The sequence below is a fragment of the Dermacentor albipictus genome, chromosome 7 (genome assembly GCF_038994185.2).
Source record: "Dermacentor albipictus isolate Rhodes 1998 colony chromosome 7, USDA_Dalb.pri_finalv2, whole genome shotgun sequence".
Classification (NCBI taxonomy): Eukaryota; Metazoa; Arthropoda; class Arachnida; order Ixodida; family Ixodidae; genus Dermacentor; species Dermacentor albipictus.
In genome coordinates, this window is record NC_091827.1 from 76,281,677 (window position 1) to 76,305,489 (window position 23,813).

Below are 23,813 nucleotides of genomic sequence, written 5' to 3' on the forward strand. Positions count from 1 at the left end.
AGGCTGTGGTATCATCTGATCCGATAGAACAACGTGTTCCAAGTTTGTTATCGTTGTATATTTGCGTCTTTTGGCTGCGTTTACCGCTTCACAAAGTTCCGCACCGTCTTACCACGTTTCGCGCTTGCGCTGAGCTTTTTGGGCAGGAACCAGTCGGTCCGGCCGAGTCTGAGCCGTTGTGCACATTGACGTTGCCGTCCCCGTCGCCGCTCATTGTGTCCAGGATTCTTTTCGGGAGTCCTAGCTATGCGTGACCTTCCCATAGCGCTGCCACAACGCTAATCAGTAGCTACATAGGCGGGTTCTCCGTTTACATACGAAAGTGTAGTGACGTCACCTACTGCTTCGCATGCTGCAGTTACCGCTTCCCCGCAACTGCAGCTTATGCAACCATAATTTTAGCCGGGAAACGCATGGGGCGAATGCTATACGTGCTTCGCATTGTTCGAACGCACATTTATCTATCATGTGGATTTGACACGTCTTGCAGGCGTAATTCCAATGGAGATAGGCACTTTTCGCTCATTTCGCGGAAGGGTTTTCTGTCGACTGTTGTGTCGACGGTGACGAAGAAATCCCGGCACCAAGTGATACACAGCGAAGCTGTAAAAGTTGGCGGGTGGGCACACGTGAGTATTATTCTCTTGCGGTGCTTTTGAATCGACGACGCAAGTGCCTCGCCGCGCAAGCACCGCCCGGAACAGCAGGAGCGCAGACCGGAAGCAGCTGCTGACCGCCAAGAGCAGACGGCGACTCCGGGGGCGTCTGCTCCGTGCAAGCAAGCGCGCACAACAGACGCGGTGGGCTCGTAATGGAGCGGCGAGCTGAACCTTCCAGCTGCCACCACAAATTTCGAAGAAAGGCGTAGAAACCACGAAAGAGTAAATGAACACAAGGAAGAAATGTGCGTCACCCTGAAAAGCAGACAGACAGACAAACAAACAAACAAACAAACAAACAATAACAACAGATGTGGGGGGGGGGGGGAAGCAAGAAACTGCGATCGCGAGCTCGAGCAGAAGGAGCCCGACGGCACCGCTTGTGGGAGAGGGGCCCATTCAGTTCTTCGCTCGTGACCGACCGCTCTCGGAAACTAGATGACCACCACTCTTCCCCACCTTCACCCGCTCGCCTCTCACCCACACGCTCACGCATCCGCGTGCAAAGGCCGACGTCATGCCTCGGCTGGGCGATCACGAAGCGGACGGCTGGATGCAGCTGCAGTGCACTCACAAGCCGGAAGAGAAGATGAAATCGGAAGGAACGGGGGGTGGACGCGGTGGAGTGCCACCGCCAAGAAAGAAAAGAAGAAAAAAAAACAGGAAAGAAAGGAAACAGCGGACAACGAAAAATACGAGACTACCGGCATGCAGAGTCGCGCACCCGATATTCATCACGTATGTCACTAAACCAGTGTTCGAGTTCATCCGCTGCAGTCCGTAAAAACGCACTGTCCGGAAATGTGATGATGAAGAAGGCGGAAAGGGAGAGAGGGGAAGAAGAAAGGCGGGACTGCTTACGGCCACAAGGTCGCGAGGCGGCTCCCAAGCGAAAAGGCAGCACAGCAGCGACAACGTCCCATGACCTCAAGAGAGTTTTCCTTCATTCTTGTTTTGCCGTCGCGTCTCTTCGTCGCATTTCTTCCTCGAGGTCACGACCACCACAATCCTCGAGCTGCGATGGCGGCGGCAGCGGTCCACACGAGAACGCAGACGAGCGTGTCGTAACAAAAAAAAAGTACACAAAGAAAGAAGTGTAACAACAGGGCAACGTCAGGAAAGTGAGAACGAAAAGGGGTAATGAACGGGAGAAGTATGCGGCGCCAGTTCTTACATGGCCAAGTGGCAACGCACATGCGCCAGGCGGTCGCGCTTTTTTTTTTTTTACCCTCAGACATACGCGTTGACAGACGTAGAACAAGAATTAACGCGTAGCCCAAGGTTAAAGTGTGCTCACATCCTTAATGGGGTCGCAACAGAATGACAATGTCGCGTATACCAAAAGTTTACGAAACACGGGAAGCACAGAAACGGGGTATATATATCAAGCAAAACTACCATATATTGTAAAATTTTGAGTGTTTGCCCAAAAGGTTTTCGCCGCGAATTTCAGCACAAGTTCCTCGATGTTTCTCAGGTAGGCAGAACACCGATGCTGTACACTCCTTGCAATACTCAATCCCAGGCGACTCGCAAGCTGTACTAAAGGGGACTTCCGAAACGAATAGATCTAGCGTATCCTAAACAACTCGGCCACGGCGGGTAACCGGATCGAGTCACCGACTCCCTTTGCTGGCCGGCAATTTTTCTTGTCGCTTCCAGAGATTTCAAACTATTGCGACAGCTCCTCTTACAGTTCCAGGTTTCCCAGGTCTTCGCTGATGACCCTGGCCTCCCGCAAGCGACAATCTCCTCGCAACCAACGCACAAACACCGGAACCAGAAGTTGTAGCCCCGTGCTTTCAAGAAGTACCGTCACACTATACATTACTCCGTCTCTTCTTTCTTTGATCTCCCTCTCTTTCTCTGCGTATTTTTTTTTCATTCATCTTTCTGTCTCGCCCTTTCTCAATGCAGGGCAGCAAACCGGATATATAATTTCCAGTTAACCTCCTCGTCTTTCGCATCTCATTTATCTGTCTCTCTCTCTACACCATTACACTATCCGTAGAAAAGTGCTAATGGGAGGGGGGATAGTTGTCACGGATTCCAAAATGGCGTGAAACTTCTGCAGCAGCGCGTACGAATGCTCTTTTCTAGTAAATATGTAAGTTCCACACGGCAAGACTAGAGGCCACATAAAAGAATAACGGGGGGTGGGGGCTAGGAATGCGTTTGTTATCAACATTTGTGTTCTGTTTTTGTGGGAGGTAGAAACCCCTATTTGTATTTCAAGACTATACTTTGTTGTTATCTGGACTTGAAAAACCTGACGAAGTGCCCCTTTCGAAGCATTGGCTCCAGCCTGAGGCGTCCCATGTTCGACCAGTGTTGGCCACTTCCGAGTCCCCATCTTGCTATGATCGTCTGTCTCGCTCGGCGAAGCTGTACGCCATTATGCACAACTAACAAGATACGCTATCCGGCTGAGTTATGGATTTGACAAAGGAGATTACACTCTCCTTCGCTTCTTACACAGTTCGATTACGTATCATACAACGGCTGGTTACATCGAATTTCAGTGCGGCGCGCCATTCCCGTGACGTCACTTTCCCCGTTACCCCCTGTAGACAGACGGTCACACTCGGAACCCCTGCTCACAGCAGAAAACTCTCCTAGTCGTGCACTTTCTTCGAGAGGTACGCGGCGTTTCCAAAAGGGACACAAGCACTTCTGCGAGCTCGCGGCAGCCGCGCGACAATCGTGCCTGCGACCGCGGGGACCGCGGTGCTGGCGACGTCGCGCAGAATACGAGAAGGGGATGGGGGTGTGCTTCTCAATAAGGAAGAAAAGAAAGGGGGGGGGGGCTAACGGAAGGGCTGCGAAAGACGCATTTGTCGCCCGTCAGCGAAAGACGGAGTGGCCCATACGAACCGACGGGGCCAAACACAAACGCACATGAACAAGCGCACGTATAAACACACCGGCAGACGACACCAGGAACTGCGGGGAGTGAAACATGGCGGGCAGTGCTAAATAAGAGCACTGCACGACGACGGCTCGAGGAGGGGGTAACGCACGCGCGAAGCCTACCCGTACATCAGAGAGAGAGGGCGGAGAGAAAGGAGAAGAGCGAGGGAGGGAGAGAGAATCCAGATGCATTCTTCGCATAACCCTCCCCCTGTGCCCTTCTGCTCTCATCTCTCAAGGCACCGCGTCGTCGTCAACTTGACGGGCATCCCGAAACGGAAACCGCTTAAAGGCTGGACCCCAGAGCGCTAGCAGTGGAGCTCACAGAGGAGCGGCCACATCACAGAGGAGAACAGCGCGAAAGGATATATAGATGATGAAGAAGAGGAAGGTGGAGAGGATGCCGCTGCGCCGAGAATGGAGTGGCCAGAGCGCGCGCGCGCGCGCGACACAGGGGGACTAACGTATACGACACGAGAGGGTGTCGATTAGGGAGAGACCGCGTGACAAACGACGACCCCGCGGTCGTATATATAACAGAGAGAGAGAGAGAGGGGGGGGGGGGGGGTTGCGCGGGTCGTCCCACGCCGAAAGACAATGGATGCCACTGAGGAAAGAAGAGACGACGCCGCCAATGACATCGAGGCGCACACCGTCTCTGTAAAATGGTTTTGAAAGAATAAGAACAAAGAGAGAGAGAGAGAGAGAGATAAGGGGGGGAGACAAAGAGGGCTCAATCGCATGTGCAGTTCCTGGTGTATAGGAGTGCCTTCGCTACTCGCGAGTTTTGTTTCGCACAATCGGAAAAAGCGTGAAAACGCGGCTGACTTTGTCATTGACCGCAGGTCCTTATAATATGCGCTAGCGCCGTCGATTGTTACGCGATCCAGCCGTATGCTTTGTAGCTACGGTCAGGCTACCCGGTCGAGCCGGTGGCGAATTTCAAACGCATGCGCATTGACGAAACGTAAGGAGAACAGAATACACGTCCGGGAAACAAATGTATGGGAGGACTGCAACCAAACAATAAGCGAGCAAGACACATAGAAGGGGCGCAGCAAAGGAACGAAGCAACCAGGGAGATTGGCGTGCTTTAATGGCAGACGGAATAGCGCAACAGAAGTGGCAAAAGACGCGTCGTAGTCGGAAGATATATACAGGTGCCTGCGTTTTTTTTCTTTTTTCGAACAACGTTAGAGAGAGGAACTTACACTTAACCGCTGCTCTGTTTTCGCTCAGATTTAGCGACAGAATCGTGTTTTCTCAATTCTCGTCGCTCAGCGCAATATAGATGAAATCCTTGCTCGGATCGTAGGGAAGAAAAAAGAAAGGCAAAACAACGCGTACTCGTACTGGCCCCGCTACATGTCGAAAGCGATTGACTGATTCACGAGGTTCAACGTTCCAAAGTAAATGTGGAGCTATGTTTTATAGACGCCGCAGCGGGGTGCCCCGGACTAATCTACACCAAGCTGGTGCTTCCCTAACGTGCACCTAAAGCTATAGGTGCACGAGCGTTTCTGCATTTCCCCTCCACACGAAATGCGACCAGGTAATCGAACCCGGGACCTATAGTGCACAGCCCCACAACGCCATAGCCACTGAGTTACCACGATGAGACATTAAGAGAGCGATGATACCGCACGAGCTATAGGCAGACAGTGATGCGAAGAGCTTCATACCGACGATGCGGAGCAATAACACACAATCACTGATGGCGCGAAATTTGAGCGGTGACGAAGCATGGGCTATATAGTAAGCCCGAAGTCTTGTTAATTCATCCTAATGAAACATGCGCTCACTGCATTGCAGCACGGGTTCGTAATTCAATGAACAAGGAGCATAACAGGCAAATCGACTTCTCCCCCCTCTCTCTCTCTCTCTCTCTCTCTCTCTCTCTCTCTCTCTCTCGTTCATTAGCGGGAACGGAAGGCCTCGCGAACGACGCCCCGTGCATGGAGAGGGCGACGACCGCTCCCGTAGCCGTGCCGCCGACGGGAGACGGTCGCGCGAAGTGCACGGCGTTTTGTTTTGCAGTATTTGGTTTCTTTTAATTTCTACGGCCCTCTATACGCAGCGCAGCTGCATTCTTTATTTCGGCCACACGCACGCGACACCCTTTCTCGGGTGACGTTCTCTCCAAACGACTAATGCGCCGCTCAACTATCCCCGGCGAGCATTACACAGCAAATAACAGCGCGCGTATCCACAACACGGCAGCTGGAGGATCGCCGCTGCCCCAGCCGCCATTTCGGCGACGCGCTTCAATGCACACGACCGCCAACCGTCCGCCGCGTGAAGCATCCAGCGAAAAATTTACGAGGCCACCGCGACTGCGGTCGAAGAAGCCGTTGCAGACCAACGAGTGCCCGGCCTCTGCTGCGGTATACTAGCGGCGATGCAAACGAGAGCCACAAGGGTCGGAACTGTTCATGCGTTGCACGTATTCGACACAGTGCGTCGTTAGGCGATTTGCAATACAGTGCTAAGGCTTCGGCTAGTTAGTAGCTGCCTATATAACGTATGCGATGGCGAGAAATCGTCTCCTGCACCGATGCGCGTGTATTTAAACGAAGCGTTTCGACGCGTCTAGGTAACGCCCGAATATATTCTATACAGTCGGTGACAACCTAGGCGTGCAGTGGCAAATGCATCGCTGTCCTACCCGTAGGGAACTATAGTACAGATGTCCCAGCTCACTTCCGTGACGTCACGGCCGAGGCCAACCTCTTTCAATGCGGGCGTGTTCCTCGAGAGGCTAGATTCCTAGCGCGGATTCATAGATGTCACGTGCCGTGCAGTGAATGAATGAATGAATGAATGAATGAATCAATCAATGAATGAATGAATTACGGGGTTTTTACGTGCCAAAACCACGATTTGATCATGAGGTACGCCGTAGTGGGGGGACTCAGGATTAATTTTGACCACCTGAGGTTCTTTAACGTGCACCCCTATATACAAGTACACACGAGGGTTTTTGCATTTCGGCCCCATCGAGACGCGGCCGCCGCGGCCCCTATCGATCCCCTGGAACTTCGAGGTCAACAGCGCAGCAGCACATACAGTGTAACGCCTTTATAACAAAGTGCTCGGGGCCTAACAAATTATTCGTTGCACAGGTCACTTCGCTGTAAATGTCGCGCACCTCTAGCTCACAATAGAACCGGCCGGGAACTGCCTTATTTCTCCGTTATACAGCTCATTTCGTTGTAAAGAGGTCGTGTACGTTGTAGAGGCGCTCGACTGAATAGCCACTAGGATATATACACCACCGCTCTTGCAGTGAACTTTTTTTACGTTGTCGCCGAGTACAGAGGGCAAGAAGAACATCGTAAAAGTGCAAGCCTTCGTCAATCAGACATCATCATCACTAGGCCAGCTATATGCGGCTGACCAACTACCGCCTTTAATTCTCCGCAGGGTTTGGCATCCTCGCCCTCTGCAGGGGAGGACCACATCGAACACTGTAGCAAACGAACGCATTTAATTGGCACAGTGCAAGAACGAATGAAGAGCGGTTAGTTTTGTTCGCAGGAACAACTGCTCGACTTTATTATTCACGATTCGTGAATGGTGTAAATGCCATGCTCTGTTCAGGGCACAATCGGAGTAAAGTGATTGTTCCATTGTGCAGAGTAACACAATGTGCAAACCAAATGACCTAATCTCTTTTTTTCTCTCGCACGCACGTGCGTACGCTTTTTTGATAATATGACTACATATAAAGTGTGAAACAAACTAGTAGTGCATTGTGCTGATCCGGTGTTTCCTTTTTCGTTCTTTATTTCTTTCTCACTAAATGTTCCTTTTTTCCTTGGCGTTTCTTGCTTTAAACCTATCTGGAGTCGTAACCGTATAGCGCCCAATCGCACGGCGGCAGTTGTTTCAAGTTGCTGCAGCCCCGATCTTCCTTTCTGTTTCTTTCCTTCCTTATAAAAGAAAAAACACGGCTCCCACCTAAGCCGTCGTCGATCCAGTCGAGCGGCGGACGAGGAAGGTCAAGGGCGATAAAAGAGCGGACGGGCAAGAACGAAGAGAGAAGCGGGCAAGAAACAGAAAGCCGCGTCGACAAACATGCGCGCGTCCGCGTATCAACAACAGCCCCAGAAACGGGGCCACGCTTCCTCGTTATCCCCAGCGGCGGCGAGGCCCAGGGGTTCAATGGGCGCGACAACGGGCTCTCACAACGCGGAGAACGAGACGGCAGCAGCAGCTAGCTGCTGCTGGCAAAACGACAACGGCTGCAGTGGCATTCGGGGAAAGGCGAGTGCGTGTGCGTATACGCACGCATCGGTAGTAGCGAGATCGAGGAACGGGGAAGGGACGCGCGTATATAGCGCGTACTATACGCATACACACACATACGCGAACACTTACACGAGACAAGCGACGCCTTTATGGCCAGCAGGGCCGTCGCTTATTTCCTCGCGCTCGACGCTTGCGCGCGTAGCGCGGTAAACGCGTACACTACACCGACGACGCGCGACCCTTCGCCGAGAAAGTCGAGACTATACGACGGGCCACAATTGGCGGTGACGGGGCCGGCTAGAGGGCCAGAGTGTGTTGTCGCCAGTGCCATGACGGGATGGAAAATCTTGCTATTTCTTTCTTTCTTTCTTTTTCTTTCTTTCTGTCTTTTTATTTCTTTCTTTGCAATGACTCTTCTCGTCTGGACAAAAAATGCTGCCACGTTTTCTGCCTCGTCTACTGCTCCCTATTCGTCTTTCATGTCGACCCACCTTCTTGCGTACTCTGTTTTGACGGGAACTGTGTAGAGAGACTCCGCTCGCAATAGACTACTTCCTTGTCCCTTCTTACGAGATGCCGGGGCTCGCCAGCGAATAAAGAGTGTCGCAAGCTGCCTTCTCCGGTCAAAACAAGGATGAGCCAGGAAAAGGCACCGGTACAATAAAAATGTTTGATAAACGCATACACGTGTAGCTCTAGCAGATAAACATGGACACTCCAGAAAGTGGTTGGGAAAACGTCGCCGCGGTAGCTCAATTGGTAAGAGCATCGCACGCGTAATGAGAAGAGGTGGGTTCGTATCCTACTTGCAGCCGGGTTCTTTTTTTTATCCACTTCTTTTCTATTAATTTATCATTTCTTTAACTCAATTAGTAAGTACCAATAATTTCCCCTACGCTGTCCTTGGTGTGTTTGTTGGCTTCTTATGACATGACTAATAAAAATCGGGTCCCTCGGTTTCCTTCCTGCGCGTCACTACATATGAAAATGCATTGGCGTTCCAGTTAATTCTTTTGAGAAAACGCTGTTTTATGCACTGAAGTACAAAAGTGACGGGAACACCAATGCATTTCGCCGGACACATTAAAAATTAACATTACGAAACTGGTGCAGTCCAGAGAATTCGTTGGATACGTCTTGCGAACTCACCGGCTATAATTCGCAGATTTATATATGCGCGGTAAGAGAACTGAATAAGAAGTTAGTAGAGGTAATTATGCTATTAGGCATTTTGATCAAGCATTAGCACTGTGCCATCTGCACCAGGCAATCTTTAAATATTTTGGACCCAAAGAAAGAAAAAAGAAAGCACACCCGGTATAGTGCATTGCCTCCGCGTCCGATGCGTATCGCATAGGCGAGAGAGAGAGAGAAATAGAGAGAGAGAGAGAGAGAGAGAGAGAGAGAGGAAACAGGGATAGGAAAGGCAGGGAGGGCAACCAGAACAGCATCCGGTTTGCTACCCTTCCCTGGCGGTGGGGGAAAGGGAACAGAATAGAAGGCAAACTGCTAAGTATCACAAGGGACGTGGCTCGTAAGCTCAGTATCATCTCCCAAAGTGAGACTTCGGAGGTCAACACGCATCCGCAGAACAGGTTTCCGGAAAGCTGACCCTCCCTTCGCAAGCGAATACGGGCGCGTCGCGCCTCGCATACCACGGCGAAGCCAATGCGGTCATCCAAGCATTTCGCAGCCGAGTTCGCAATACTCCCACACTCTTGCGAACGCAAGGTCAATTGTTTGACCGGACACCCAACTACGAGAAGGCGTGAAAGGGCCGGCGTCGAGAATGCTTAAACAAAAAAGCGGAACCGCCGCTTCACCGACTCCACGCAGAAGCGGCGTCAACATGCAATTGGGGTGCACCACGGAATGCGCGGAACAGATAGCCAACCAAGTATACGTACCACCGGTTTTGCATAAAAATAAAGGGTGCGACGTAAGGAATAAACCGTGTCGAAGGCGACAGAAAGTTACTTGAAATGATCAGATCGACAGACCGCCGCACCTCCGCTAAAGCAGGAAGGAGACAGATTAAACACGCACCAGCTCAGACAGAGGCCATCGTCCTACAACTGACTTAAGATAGACTGATGATGATGGTACCAGCGCCCATGTGCCCTACATTGAAACCGTCGCAACACAACGGGAGTCAATTGAATCGGGGGGGGGGGGGGGGGGGACGCGGGGCCCCCGTAGACCCCGGCGCATAACGCGGCATGCAGGAGTGGGAGCAAGCACCTATAGGGCGCCATTATTCGCGCACACCCTCCCCGTGCGCGGTTCTCTCTCGCGCGGGGTCAAACGAGTGCGCGAGCGGTGGCATCGAAAATCACATCCTGCTTCATTTCACCCCTTCTTGCAGGCGCGCCGCCATTGTATGCACGCGCCAGGATGCCGGCGGCGAAACGGGAACGACCGCCGGTATACTTTCGCTCTTCTTCCTGCTATCGCCGAGGCAGCGGCGAAAGTTCGGACACGGCCGAGGGTTACAGGCCGCGGACCGGCCAGCCTATAGAGGGCGTCGATTAATTGACGGTTCAGGAAGCGATGGCGTACAGAGGACTGAGAAAGCTTTCCTCAATGACTCTCTCTATAGGGGCTGCGCGGGCGCAGAACGTTTTTCTCGAGCACGCATTCACCTTCGAGTCAGAAATGGCTGTGCCGTTAAATTCTTGCATCCAGTGACGGTGGGCAGTGGGCAAGAGACAACGCCGCGAGGATCGCACGCGGAGCTGCGGAAACCGAAACTATACGTCGGCGCCAAATTACGGTTCCCCCCGTAAACACGAAACGCGCCAGCGTCGAACGGCTCTCGGCCAGCTAGCCTACATCGTCGACCCGGCGTTCGTCGTCGTGCGAGGAAGCGACGCGACGAAATCCGCAGGCAGTCGAACGGGTCGAACCAGCGACTTCTCGATCGCGCGCGAGCGGATCGCTCTCCTAGAGAGCGGCCACTTCGAGAGCCGATTGCAATTTCCGGAGACCAGCTAGGCACATGTCAGAGTTACTGCACATGCGGAATGCAACCACCAGCCAAGTATTAGTGTACGCGTGAACATAGCGACCGCCCCGCCGGTCACTTTGCTATGCTATGGTCGGCAAATGCTCCAAAATAAACTTCCACGTCTACTAAATGAGTTTAATAAAAAAAAAATCGATATTCGCAAAGCAACATTATCTGACTTGTACACATTCTTTCTAGCCTAACATTGACCGCTAGAGCTGTTTACGATTGCTATTTAATTATATTGTTTCAATGTCACTATTAATAAGCGTACATTGTTATGAAATGTGCTGTCATTCGATGCTGAGGTGAAGTATGTTAACGCATGATGACCTACGTGGAACAGTAACTAATGTGTTTAATTTTATGGTTTTGTCAAGGTTTATGGCAATGTTGTGCTTAATATGATGGTTCTGTAAAAGTGTACGACCATGTGAACAGGACGTGTGTGCCTCTGCTGTTGTCTTTGCCAGCGTGGGGGCGAAGGACTCCCTCAAGCCATCCTTGAATGGCTTTTCCCTTCGCCTCCCATCACATGTATATGTGATAAACCAATAAAGAATCAATCAATCAATCAATCAATCAATCAATCAAGTGCCGTCACACAGCGGTGGCACGCCGGGCCAGTCACTTCATGGGAGCGCACCTTTGGCGCGAGCCCAAGCGCCCTACTTCACGCCTTGTGCCTACGGCTGCGAGATCTCGCTGCGAGTGACCAATGAACGTGGCAACCACGTCACGCGCATTGATGCCTTGATGAAAGGTGCGATGAAGTACGTACACGTTTACATGTACGTACTTTGAACAAATGTCTTCTTTCTTTTCACATAAACAAACGCGTTTTTGTACGGGAGGCGTTGGCTTAATGTTAACCGCCATTCAACGGAACGTTGGATCCGCGGTTATAACCCTTGACTAACGCGCTGTGACCAGCTTAATGCAGTCTACGAAATAAGCACGCTTGCCCACACAGACTTTTCGAAATGTGGACGCTGAAAAATTGTTTTTTTTTATTGTTGTTAGTTCATCATGCGAGCCTGCAGACTGCACTTCATAACAGTGCATTCAGTGCACACAAGTGTGGCGAGCCCGCGGACTGCACCCGCCTTACCGCACTGGACGTGTATATCTTGGCGCAGTAGCTGTATACTTTTGTGCACGCTTCCACCATCTCTCCTTTTTACAAAATTTCGTCCGCATGGGTTGTGGCAAATAGGGCAACCTAAAAAAAAAAAAACGAAATACCCCGGCAGGAATTCGCGTCTCACCGAAGAGCGGTTTTCTCTTCCCACTGGTTCAAGAAAGTCTTATCAGTGGCACATCGGCGAAACCGCCTCCGACGCTCGGCGCGCCAGCGCCCAGAACGGAACAAACAAACGGGTCAAATCGCACTCTCTCTACATGCTATACGCGCCTGTGCGCGGGAAACGAGAATTCCACAGCGTTCCCGTTCCCTATAGAGCGAGGGGCCGTCCACACACGTCGTCAGGCGTTACGTGGGACACACACACACACACACACCCTCGCGCAGCGCCGTATCTACGCGCGCACCTAGATCTATAAACGGCCCGAGGCACGCGGCACGCGTGGGAACGAGAGAAAAACAAACAAACAAAAACGTCGGTGCATCTATACTGCTCACACGTGTACTTCCTTCCTCCCTTCTAGTGCATGCCGCAGTGAGTAAGCCGAGGCACCGCCCTCGCCTTTCCTTTTTTTCCGTTACTTTTTCTCTCCAACTTTCTCGCCAAAGAGTGCCGCCCCGACCGCGATATTATACGGATACGCTGTACGCGGACGGACGCCTTCCGGCGCGCGCGCGCGAAAGCATGCATATAATATCGCAATACGCGCAACACGCGCAAACATAACAAGCCTGCAGACGAACGTTCCCGGTAAGTCACTGGCGTTCGCACGCGTACTGTACGCACGGAGGTATGCACTACAGATGCACGGGACTCGTTCGCGTATGCAGCGCGCCTCGTGCGAAATGCAGAGCAGACTTCATTCCCACAGAAGCGCGCCGCATGCGCGTGTGCGTGCTAGTTGCGTGCAGCACTGTCGCAACCTGCAGCCCCCCTAACCCTCCGCACAGTTTCCTACAAGGACGTACTAGAGGAAACTCCGGCGCTGAGATCGCTCAGCTACCGTGGAAATAACGGTTAGTACATGGTTTTATCTATACTATATTCGTGTCTGTGGTTTGAAACGTGCGGATGACATATATTATTTGTCATGCGCTTCGTCGTTATAAATTTCAAAACGAGTGTCATGGTTTTCGTAGCACAAACAATCATACTCTGTGCCCATCCGTAATCATTGGGAGTCGTTGCGTTCATGACGCGATACTTTACTGAAGGGTGATCAATTTGCAGAACCGTAATGTTGTGTGAAGCCAGAAGACGAAGTTCTGAGGCCGCGGGATGGAATCCCAGCCACGGCGGCCGAATTTCGACGGGGGTGAAATGCGAAAACACCCGTGGTACTTAGATTTAGGTGCACGTTAGAGAACCCCAGGAGGTCGAAATTTCCGGAGTCTTCCACTATACGGCGTGCTTCATAATCAGAAAGTGGTTTTGGCACGTAAAACCCCATAATTTAGGACGAAATTCTGGTAAATATGCGCGTGCACTGCCTATATAATACAATATTAGTATACTATTATATACTATATATACACAATTTCAGCTTCCATAGACGATATCACCAGACTCCCGTCCAGCTATTGCTTTCAGAAACCTAACGCTGCGAGATAGAGCGCAGAGACTTTGCGTATCCACCCACAGAAGCGCCGCGCAGCACACGGCAGGGGAAACGGTTTTCAGTGGGAGACGATGCGATTTCGCGTCAGCAAATCCGTCGCTCATCTTGAAGAACGCGCGCCCACGCAGCCGTACAGTGTATTAGTATATTATAGTCCAGCTTACCGACCTGATCGACTAGGAACCGGCGCGCTAGAACTTACAGGATCGAGCCCGCGCGCGCGGCTCGGAACGCGCATGCGCGTGGATGGAAAACGCGTGCTTGGCTCGAACGCGTCGATCGGGCGTCAGCAATCGTATAATACATTTTCGTGCCTCCTCTATAGCGCAAGGCATTGGAATATACTCATGGCATATAATGTATAGAACGGACGATATTTAGTATAGCGCGTCTAGCGATATACGGTAATAGGCTGGCAGAACATTGTTTAACTGCGCGAACAGACGAACCACAAAGACAGCGAAGGACAAGGACGGGCGCAGCCTTGTCTCTCGCTGTCTTTGTGGTTCGTCTGTTCGCGCAGTTAAACAATGTTCGCTAATATCTACCAACTCGCCCAACAACAAGTTCTACTAAACTATGGCTGGCAGAACGCACGGCGGATAAGCGCGCACATCACGGAGATGTCGCGCGGATGTCGGTATATACGTTACGTGCAACAACGACACTGCAGAAGACGAGGGCAACGTGGTGGTGAAAAGCATTTATTGGGCTATATATACAGAGAGGTGCTCGGGGACAGACCTCTAGTTGGTCGCGCCCCTTGCAGTACCGGGCGGAGTCTCTCCAGCTGGCGGTAGCGCACGACATCCTCTCGGCTGATGCAGCGCCGCACGCAGTTGTGTGCTTCAACTTGCAAGTATATAAGCGCGCCGTGCATGGTGTGTGTGTGTGGGGGGGGAGGGGGGGGGGGTTAGGCACCCCAGCTCCGAGAGATAACAGCGAAGGGCAAATCAAAGCAATTTGTCTGCGTCGCAATTTCCTTCCTGTGGCGTAGCGCGCGGACTTACGTGAGCGCCATCACGACACTGCATGCCGCAACACTCTGCCACGTCAAGGCGGTCTAACGAGTGCTAGGGATAGCTCGCGTATAACCGTGAACAGCGCAAGAGACGCGCCGTTCAACTTACAAAAGCGTGCACAGCTAATACAAATCAACGCCTTAGGACTCCCGAGTACAGTGGTGGCCACGTGGCCGCATAATTTTGCCGACTCTCGAAGCTGCGTTTCCGAAGCGTCTATAATGCCCGTGGTTGCGCTGTGTGAACAAGTAAAATCTGGCACTGTCGTAGGACGCGTGGCTGTCGTGGTTCCGTTCACGAACTGCCTACGAATAGGGCGCTCACGCAAAAGCCTCGCTCGTATTTACCGCGTGATACATGGCCGAGCAACGAAATTAATGGACGAGAAACGACAGTTCACCTGCGATGGAGAACGCGAGGCCGACACACTTCAAAAGGTCTCGGCTGCACAAAACTGCCGAGGACAGAGAACCATTCGCAACATTAAAAAAAGAAAGAAAGAAAGGTGGTAAGCATGCGTGCAACGTATGTGTACGGGCGAGGGAAAAGGCCCATTACACGCGGTCCCCGCCCGCAGAATCCGCAGTGCACCACGTGCAAGGTTCAAACAGGTTTCACGAACGGGCCCACCTTCACGCGCAATGACCTCTCTAAACAATGTAAAAACACATTTTGAGAGAGAGAGAGAGAGAGAGAGAGAGAGAGAGAGAGAGCGCGACGCCTTCTTATTACTCAAGGGGGTCTTCCGCTTTGAACGCAGCGATGCGAAACGAAACATTAAATAAATAAAAAAAACTATAAATGATAGAGGGTGCACGGTAAGGGGGGTGGACGAGATGGCGCACGGTGCGCCAGCGTCAGTACGCATCGTTTTCTTCAACCTTGTAGCAAGAGGGTCGCGCACAGGAGCGTGTGCGTATCTGTCACAGCCGAGTTTCCTTCCATAGCGTCGCTTGTTTGCTGTCCCGCGATGACAGATGCGTCCGCGCGGGAACGAAACGACGCCCTCCGCTTCCCGTACACTGCACGCAACTGCGCGGAGGAAGAATGGAACCCGCGCTCTCTCTCCCTGCCCACACCCACAAGAAAAACGGGGCCAGACCACGTGCAGTGGACGTCGAGCATACGCGCAACAGACAAAAGCAGCCATACAGCGGGGGATACATAGCGGCGCCGCCGCCGGCACAATGGGAAAGCGCCCCGCCCCCTTGGGTGGCTGCCATGGGTAGAGTGTGTCACAGGGATGCATAACGCACCTATTGTGTATACAGCCCTGTCGGGCCGCAGTGAGCGCCTCGGTTCCTCGTTTTGTTTCTCGTCTATACGTGGTGTCCCACATTACTCGAGCCAAGAACTTAAAGATGAAAGGCGCGTCGGAAGCGAATTGAAGCGAACGCATACTATTCGCTATAGTAAGTCCGACAATTGTTTTCCCCCATAACTCTCCAATTAGTTAAGTTTAATTAACCAACTTCCTAATTATTGGCTGAGGACCCCAAGTATGATACCGAGATTTGTAGCGCACCTTCAGAAACCACCGATCGAGGTGTTTCCTTTCCGATGCGTCCCACGTAGTCCTTTCTTCCGGGTTGCGAAGAAAGCCCGCGAAATATGAAAAACACCCGAGTGACGGAGCGTTTGCGCAGTGGGATCGCGCTGCACTCAAGCGTGTGTTCGGTGAACAAGGTCGGCTACATCGTGACCGGCGACGTGCAAGCAGGCAGGGCGTTCTTTATCTCACCGGCAGCGCTCGGCCAGCAGTATGCAGTACTCTCCCAGTACATGCAACCATGCATGTACTGTAGATTTAATTTTTTTTTTAACGGCGTCCTCCGAGTTGAAGTATAAATGAAACATAATGGTGAAATTTCGCTGATGCGAACGAAGTTGTGCATGTGTACCTTGTCGAAAACACTGCTTACTCAGGGATGCGCTGTAGTCGACAAGTTGTGCCTCTGACCGGTACCACGCAGCCTGCGGTGTATACATATACAGTTCACCAGCGTACTGTCGGGATAAACTGAAGGCGAACAAGGAATACCGGAGCTGTAGCGCGTAATTGCACGGAAATGCGACGGGCAATCGTCACCCTGTGCTCGGTTTCTATACGCATGCAGTGGGTCAAAATGTACGTTTGGGAGGCTGACGCAGGTCACCGTTGTAAATGCAGGTAAATTTATACGTGGAAACGCAGCGAGGCAATCCAGTTATTTCCGACTTGTTCGCGTTTGAATTAATGCTTTGTAGTTAATGCACCGATACAGCGGACAGCAGAATGTATGAATGAATGAATTCTGGGGTGAATTACGTGCCAAAACGATCATTTGTTTATGAGGCACGCCATAGTGGGAGACTGGATTAATTTTGACAACCAGGAGGATATGTTGAACGCGCCCCCAATTCACGGGACACGGGCGTTTTTGCAAGCGCACAGCAGCTGTACAAAACTAATCTCCAAGGGAGTGTCACAGGCATCAGACCCCCTTCTTGATAGCTTGCACGAATTCATTCCACAGTTCGTTAAAGGTCAAACAAAAATAATGATTCCACGCTTCAACGTCCCAATTCCGATGATGCGGCTTCGAGGACTAAGCTTTAGTGGCACACTGATTTACCGCCTTCAATCACTATGCGTGCGTTCTTCGAAACGCGTAAAAAAGAGACATCCTTCGCGTGTTTCCTTTTTAAATTTCTTTTTGCAGCTTTACTCCGAAGCAAATAAAGAAGGAACACGAAAAAGTGGAACGTCATGCCACGAAGGATCAAACAGCTGCGACTGCCTGACCTGCAAGCCGTTAAATCGAACAGCTTGCTTTTGACCCAGGCTTAAAATGAACTCCTGGGGAATTTCCGAACGTATGACAAAGGCTAAAATATACGAAAGAAATAAAGGACAAAATAATGAAAGAAGAAAGACTGCTCTGCATACGCAAATAGCGAACCGACCCTTCTTTTTTGCCGTGATTTCTGCTGCAAGTAAGCCCTGTGCGTGAGTGCGCAAGCTCACAGCGGCTTTCCTCCACTCTCTCTCATCTTTATATTCGCTCTTTCCCGTCTCCCAGAGTTGGGTAGCGAACCAGACGCACCCGTGCCTTCTCTCTTTACTTCCTCCTGCTCGCGCTGCAAATAACTCCCAAAAATTTCGGCACAACACCCTCCAACGTCCGTTGCGACTTTGAATGTCGAGAAATAAGGACCGCAAAGTGACAGCCGGTGCGTATGGTTCACGTGGGATTGCGTAGCCGGGGGGGGGGTCTCTACAGGGATTTATCGCTGCGACGCGTCGGCGATGGAAACGAGAGAGAGAGAGAGAGAGACCGCTCAACACACCGGAAGCATGATGCCTTCCCCACCGCTCGATCACCGACTTGATCCCGCCCAAAAGTGAAGGAAGCGAAAGAAAGAAAGGAAGAAAGCGGGACTTTCGGGGGGCAGTATGTGCGCTTCTCGAGCATTGTGCGGCAGCCCCGGCTGGCGAACGCAAACGCTGCGAAAGAATCGCTCGATCGCACGGCGCCGCCGGAATTTCCTTCGGAGAGAGTCCGCGCCGCGGGGCCGAGCTTATTCTACCCGAGCTCGAATCTCGCACGTTCGAGCGGACGTTCTATAGAGCGCTCAGGCATGCGCTCGCAAAGAGTTACTGTATACGCTACCAAAGGTAGCCTACCTTTGGTAGCATATAGAGCAACCTTTGGTAACATATGCAGTAACTCTACGCTCGCAAAGGCGCCGCGGAACACAGCGACGAAGGATCGTCGGGAGCATAGAATACGCGTGCCCTCCAATAAGAATCGGAGATATGACGAGACGAAGGTGGAATTTGGCAGTGTCCGCGACGGCACCACCGGTAATTCTGGCAAGAGAGCGTAGAAGCCGTTTTTTAAACGAATCTCGTGGCACAGCCCAGAGCGCTATATATAAGAACATTTCGAATGATGCGCCGTCATAGATTACGGAAGCGAAAAGGTACGCTGAAAGTGTAGAGCTACACATACCGGCCCCGGGATTCGTGTGGGTAGAGCGTGGATCTTTTCTACGATTTGGGCACAAAGGTTTTGTTAAGGAAGCACACTACAGATTCTTTGGTTGTCTTTTGATGTTTATTCGTGTGGCGCGCTATTGTCTCGCAACGTTTATTTGACGCAGTTAAGTGTTTTTGTACTCGCACTTTAATTCCGTTGAACGCTTTGTATCGTGCAAATAAATTGCGACGCCTTTCTTGCACGCGTGTCTGCTAAATATCTATGACGCTCTTTTAAGTATGTACTTCCCATGCGTATCATTAATGTTCGAAGGCACGTTTCTTGTTATTTTTTTACAATGTTCTTACATAGGGCCCCTAAAATGGTATGCATATGATGGCCTGTAAATACGTTAATTGATTTCATATAATAGAAGGGGGAGGGGGGGCTTCAGAAATGTCATTACAGGAATCCTCAAGGTCGAGTGAAGCCAGAAGGCCCAAGTTTAGGCAAGCCCACGTATACACTGCTCCTCCCGCGTATCCACGCTGGATGAACGTCCACATACCCGGCTGCACTTTTCCTGCAGTGTTCGCAGTACGAAGCTCAATGGCCGGATCACTTCCGTACTTTCTTCGCGCGCTATACGTACGAAGACGGGGACGGAAAATGGGGACGACCGCACGGTGCGCAAACTTACAACTGGTTTATTAGTGTCGGATCACGTACAAGTACGAAGTATGTCACCGCATCTCCATGCTGTATCACCACAGGAAGGCGCCTTCCGTGAAGTAAGGCTCTACGCCGACTTCCCATCCGCGAAATGAGACGTGTGCACTTTTGCCAAGAAAGCAGGGCTATACCAGAGTCCTTCCAGCGTGGCTGTGAGAAGGGCGCCGGTTGATGCTGTCTCGTCAAGAATGGCAATCTGCGTTACATTTCTTTTTTTTTTCTATCGGATTCGCGGGACAGAGCTCGAGAATGGGACGACGAGGGGGCGACCAGCTGCGCACTTTCGCGTGCGCACAGTTCTCATAAAGGGGGGTGACGGGTTAAGCGGAAAGAGCCACGGCTTCAGATAGCTGCCAAATGCGCAACTGGCTCGGCACTTATTACCAATCTCGTAACGCACACAACGGACACGGGGAGAAAGATTCCGAGACAAGCTGACGCACAGGTGCTTCGAAAAGTGACCCCACAGGAAAAAAAAAAAATGCTTACTAGTCTATAAACAGTGTGTAGATTTCCGTGCTCACCTCGAAGACTTGCGTTCTCTCTCAAGCTAGTTTTTTTTTTTCGTATCGACTTAAACGTGCACAGACTTTCTGCAACTAACGCCAACGCTAAGTTAATGCCGATCACAAAACGAATTCACTTGCCAAGGACTTTGTGTCTACATGCAAGGGATCGAGACGACGATCCAAGGCACGAGATGCCGCGTCGATCGCCCCGCCCACCAGCGCGACACAGAGCTTTAGTTTAGGGGACTCAAGCGGCTTGCGCACGCAAGAACTAGGGGCGACGGTACTGCGCATGCGCAGTAGCGTCGCGTGCGCAAGCCGCTTGCGTCCTCTAAAGATATAAACCTCTCTATTACGTGAGGCGCGCATTTTCGTCCCCCTCCTGCTCCGGGGGTCGCAGTGCGCGTCGTCGTCTCGTTCGCCCGCGTCGCGCTTCGAAATGACGACGGCGTACTGAACGGTGCACTTACAAAACTTTTCGCACTCCTCAAACTTCGCCGCCGGAAAGTGGCGCACGGGCGGAGCCATTTAGCTGGAAAGTCTCGCAAGGCTCGATTGACTGTCCTTCGACTGCATGCGGGATCCACCGGCAATCAACGACGCTCGCGGCCGTCGATAGCGTGCACAGCAAAAGCAGTCTGCGGGAAGTCAATGTGTGCCGACTGAATTCCGTCCTATAGGCTACAGGTGGTGTAAGTGCAGTCTTCATGGTAGAGTGTATAAGCGCGACTGGACGAGGACGAAGAAAGAAACAGATACACAGACACAGCGCTTCACTTTCAACTATAGATTTTATTTTCGCACGCATCAATAAATATATACCGTGCGAATAAAACCTAGAGTTGAAAATGAAGCGCTGTGTCTGTGTATCTGTTTCTTTCTACGTCCTCGTCCAGTCGCGCTTATACACTCTACCATGGATTCTAACCAATTAGCCCGCCAACGTGTTTTAATGCAGTCTTCACCGCCCCTGGCAGCCTAGCCCCGGGCACCAACATCAATAACCGTTGGACACATAAAGTTTATTCCTATCCTATCCTCACCACGTACAAGCGGGGAAATAGAAATAAGAACGGTGGAAGAGAGGATCGAAATAAGGAGGTGTATACGCGGCAGTAACCGAAACGGGGCCAAAAATTAATAATAACAGCGTGTTATACGATCGAAACGGAGGTGGCACACGACGCTCAAAACTCCCATCAGCGCCTTGCTTTATTCCTGCCAAGAACTCGAAGTCGTTCCCCACAACACAAGCACATGTATTCGGTCCAGTTAAGAGGCAGCATTTCCCCCCAAAAAACAGGTGCTCGTACGCCGCCACTTAACTCCCACCTATATCACCGAACCCTTTGGGTAACGAGCGGTGTGTAGCCGCGGACACACGGGCTATTCGGCGCCCGTCATCGTCGACGCCGGCGGCGGCAACTATTACGGCGTGGACGCTCGCTCGAGGACTGTCATAAAACGCGGTCCCCTCGTGGGACTCGCCCGTGATTGGCTATAGTTCTGCCGGAGCATGTTGGTCGTGGCGCAGGCAAATGCGGCGTACAATTACACGAGTCCAGCGCTAGTAGTACCTAGCCGAGAAGTATATGCATAGCTTAAACAGATTGCACGGGCGCCGCCTTCTACGCGTAACGTAACACGCCAAAATGCGCCGTAACGATCGTCGCGGTGGACGACAAAATTACGTCGCAGCGTCAGACGTTGCGCATCAACTTGGAGAACGAGGCAGGCGCTCTTTTGCTGCTCAGTATGATCAATAACGAGCCCAGACATTTTCACGAACGCACGATATTTTCGGTGCACTAAAGTCGGTCAGCGAGGAATAGACGTCACTCGCTCCCTTCTCAACTTCTGGAAAAATGCTTTTCCAAGCCAGGCGAAAATGCGGACAACCATCAAGTTATCGATAAGAATTACCTAGTGGCAGCCTGGTCGGACACGTGGACTCAAAGGGCGATTGTATACTAGTCGTCCGGCGGCCCCCGAAAAGGATCGGCCCGATTGATTGATTACCGATTGATGGTATGCTCCAGAGCAACGCCGCGATTGCGAGTGGCTGCGTGACCGATGGCAACGCATTAAATCCGACCGCGCGGGGCCATTTCAAATTGCGCAACATCTAGTACACGAGCGTTTTGCAATCGGAATGCGGGCCGAAATCTCCCGACGAGGTATACTCTCCTTGCAAGATTTTTTTCGAATAATATCGCGCGAGCGTCGACCGCGCGGCGTGTCAGCGGCCCTGATATGGGCATTCGTGAAGCGAAAAGCGCAGCAGACGGCATTCGAACTGGAAATCGTCCAGCGTGCCCGCGCATACTGACGCCGATCCCAGCGCATTTGGCCGCTGCAAGGCCGCTGACACGCCGTGCGGTCGACGCTCCCTCGCTATATATAAATTAATTAAAGAAAAAGAAAGATGCAAGGGTATATACACGCGCAAAGAAACAGAACGCCCCAATCGCTAGGCTGCCAATGCGGGTCAGAAGGATAGTCCAATGCCAAACTCTTCACATATGACGACCTCAGAAGCGAAGTAAGAAAAAGAACGATAAGAGCTCCGCCAAGTGACCGATTTCGTTCCGCGTAACTATGCCCCCCGATGTATGTGCCAGCAAGCGCAGAACACCACAGCGATCCCTGCAGCTCCAAACGAAATGCAAACACGACAGCCGTTCACGAGAAGGTGGCGACTTTCAACAGTGGTCAGGCAAGGCAAGGCACGTGCTGGAGCCAATGTTTCGACAAGAAGACGTGTCTCGGTCGGCTCTTGACGAAAACAAGCCCGCTTCGTTCGCTATAGCGTATGAGGCATCGCTTGTTCGAAATTCACGGCTTCTTACGAGTACGACAGCAGCCGGTATAAAAGGGCTTTGCAACAAACGTCGTGCCTTACGAGGGTGCCTTTGGGGCGGCGCCTATTACCGCGTTCTGTTCTTTCTCGGTTACCACGAGAATATATCTGCCCGATATCAAACCGCACAACACAGACAATGACATAAATGGGGATATAAACCAAAGCAGAAGGGCTCACCTTCCTCATGGGTCGTCTGCTCTTGGCTGCCACCACCTTCGTCGCAGGTGTCTTGGAAGCGAACCTCCTTGTGACCGTTAATCCTCATGGCTGAACCACGAAACCAAGCTGCTCGGGCGACGTACGACCGAGCAGACGACAATGCAGACGAAATAGCCGCTTCTTCTCGGCACAAAGCGACGCTCGAAATGCCACGGGGACAGAAGAACAAAGCCTCGCAACACCGCAGATGTTGAGTCTTGCAGAAACGCTCGACGATTACGTACACCGCGAGAAGACGGGGCAGGCTGCAACTTCCGAACACGCAGGTGAGTTCCAAGTCACAACCACTAATAAGACTGGTTCGTTACACAGCACCACTCGCGCGCTTCAAGACGTCAAGCAAGCAGCTGACGATCTGGTGCACGAAGATCTTGTCGCGCGGCAACCAGAGAGACGACGACCGTGCGCTACGACGCGACATTCGCGTCTAGACGCCAGGAAAACAGTGCCGCACGCCCCCTTCGTACTACTACGCGTTTCTCGCTCTGCACACACACTCACACATACACAACGAGAAGGCGAGAGATGCCCGACCCGAACACAACAACCAACGCTCCTCCGCACCACCGGCCGCCAAAGGCAGACTGCTCGCCGGCCCGCTTTTCTAGAATGAGCCGGCTTTGGGCCGGCGCTCTCTCGGTCGTAGCAGACGACGCCGCGGTAGCAGACGAACCGGAAGAGAGGCAGGAGCGCTGCGCCAGTTGAGAGCGCGGGAGCGGAGAATACCGTCTGGTGGCGCCACATCGCGAGGGCAGATCGAAGCTCTTCTTACGCGGATGCTGTCAAATTTCACAGCCACGCGCTGATCCTCGCATGAAGACTTCTTCTGCACAGAGCCGAGCTTCCGCGTTAAAGGACGAAAGTGCACCGTAACCTTAAAAGAAATGTGCTGGTTAAAGAAGCAAAGAAAAAAAAA

At 51.9% G+C, this 23,813-nt stretch overlaps 1 protein-coding gene across 8 annotated transcripts in view; it reads right to left on the bottom strand.

Moving 5' to 3' along the window:
• Positions 1–23,813, bottom strand: part of LOC135899091 (echinoderm microtubule-associated protein-like 2) — a 228,170-nt gene that overhangs the window by 133,838 nt on the left and 70,519 nt on the right. For 4 of the 8 annotated variants that reach the window (XM_065428360.2, XM_065428367.2, XM_065428362.2 and 1 more), the window contains exon 1: positions 22,856–23,501. The exons of 1 other annotated variant lie outside the window; for it this stretch is intronic. In XM_065428360.2, the coding sequence (XP_065284432.1) occupies positions 22,856–22,943 (88 nt within the window). In that variant the 5' untranslated portion in view covers positions 22,944–23,501. Of the gene's footprint in view, positions 1–22,855; positions 23,503–23,813 lie in introns of those variants that run through there. 3 more of the 8 variants (XM_065428365.2, XM_065428361.2, XM_065428368.2) reach the window with 2 other exon arrangements.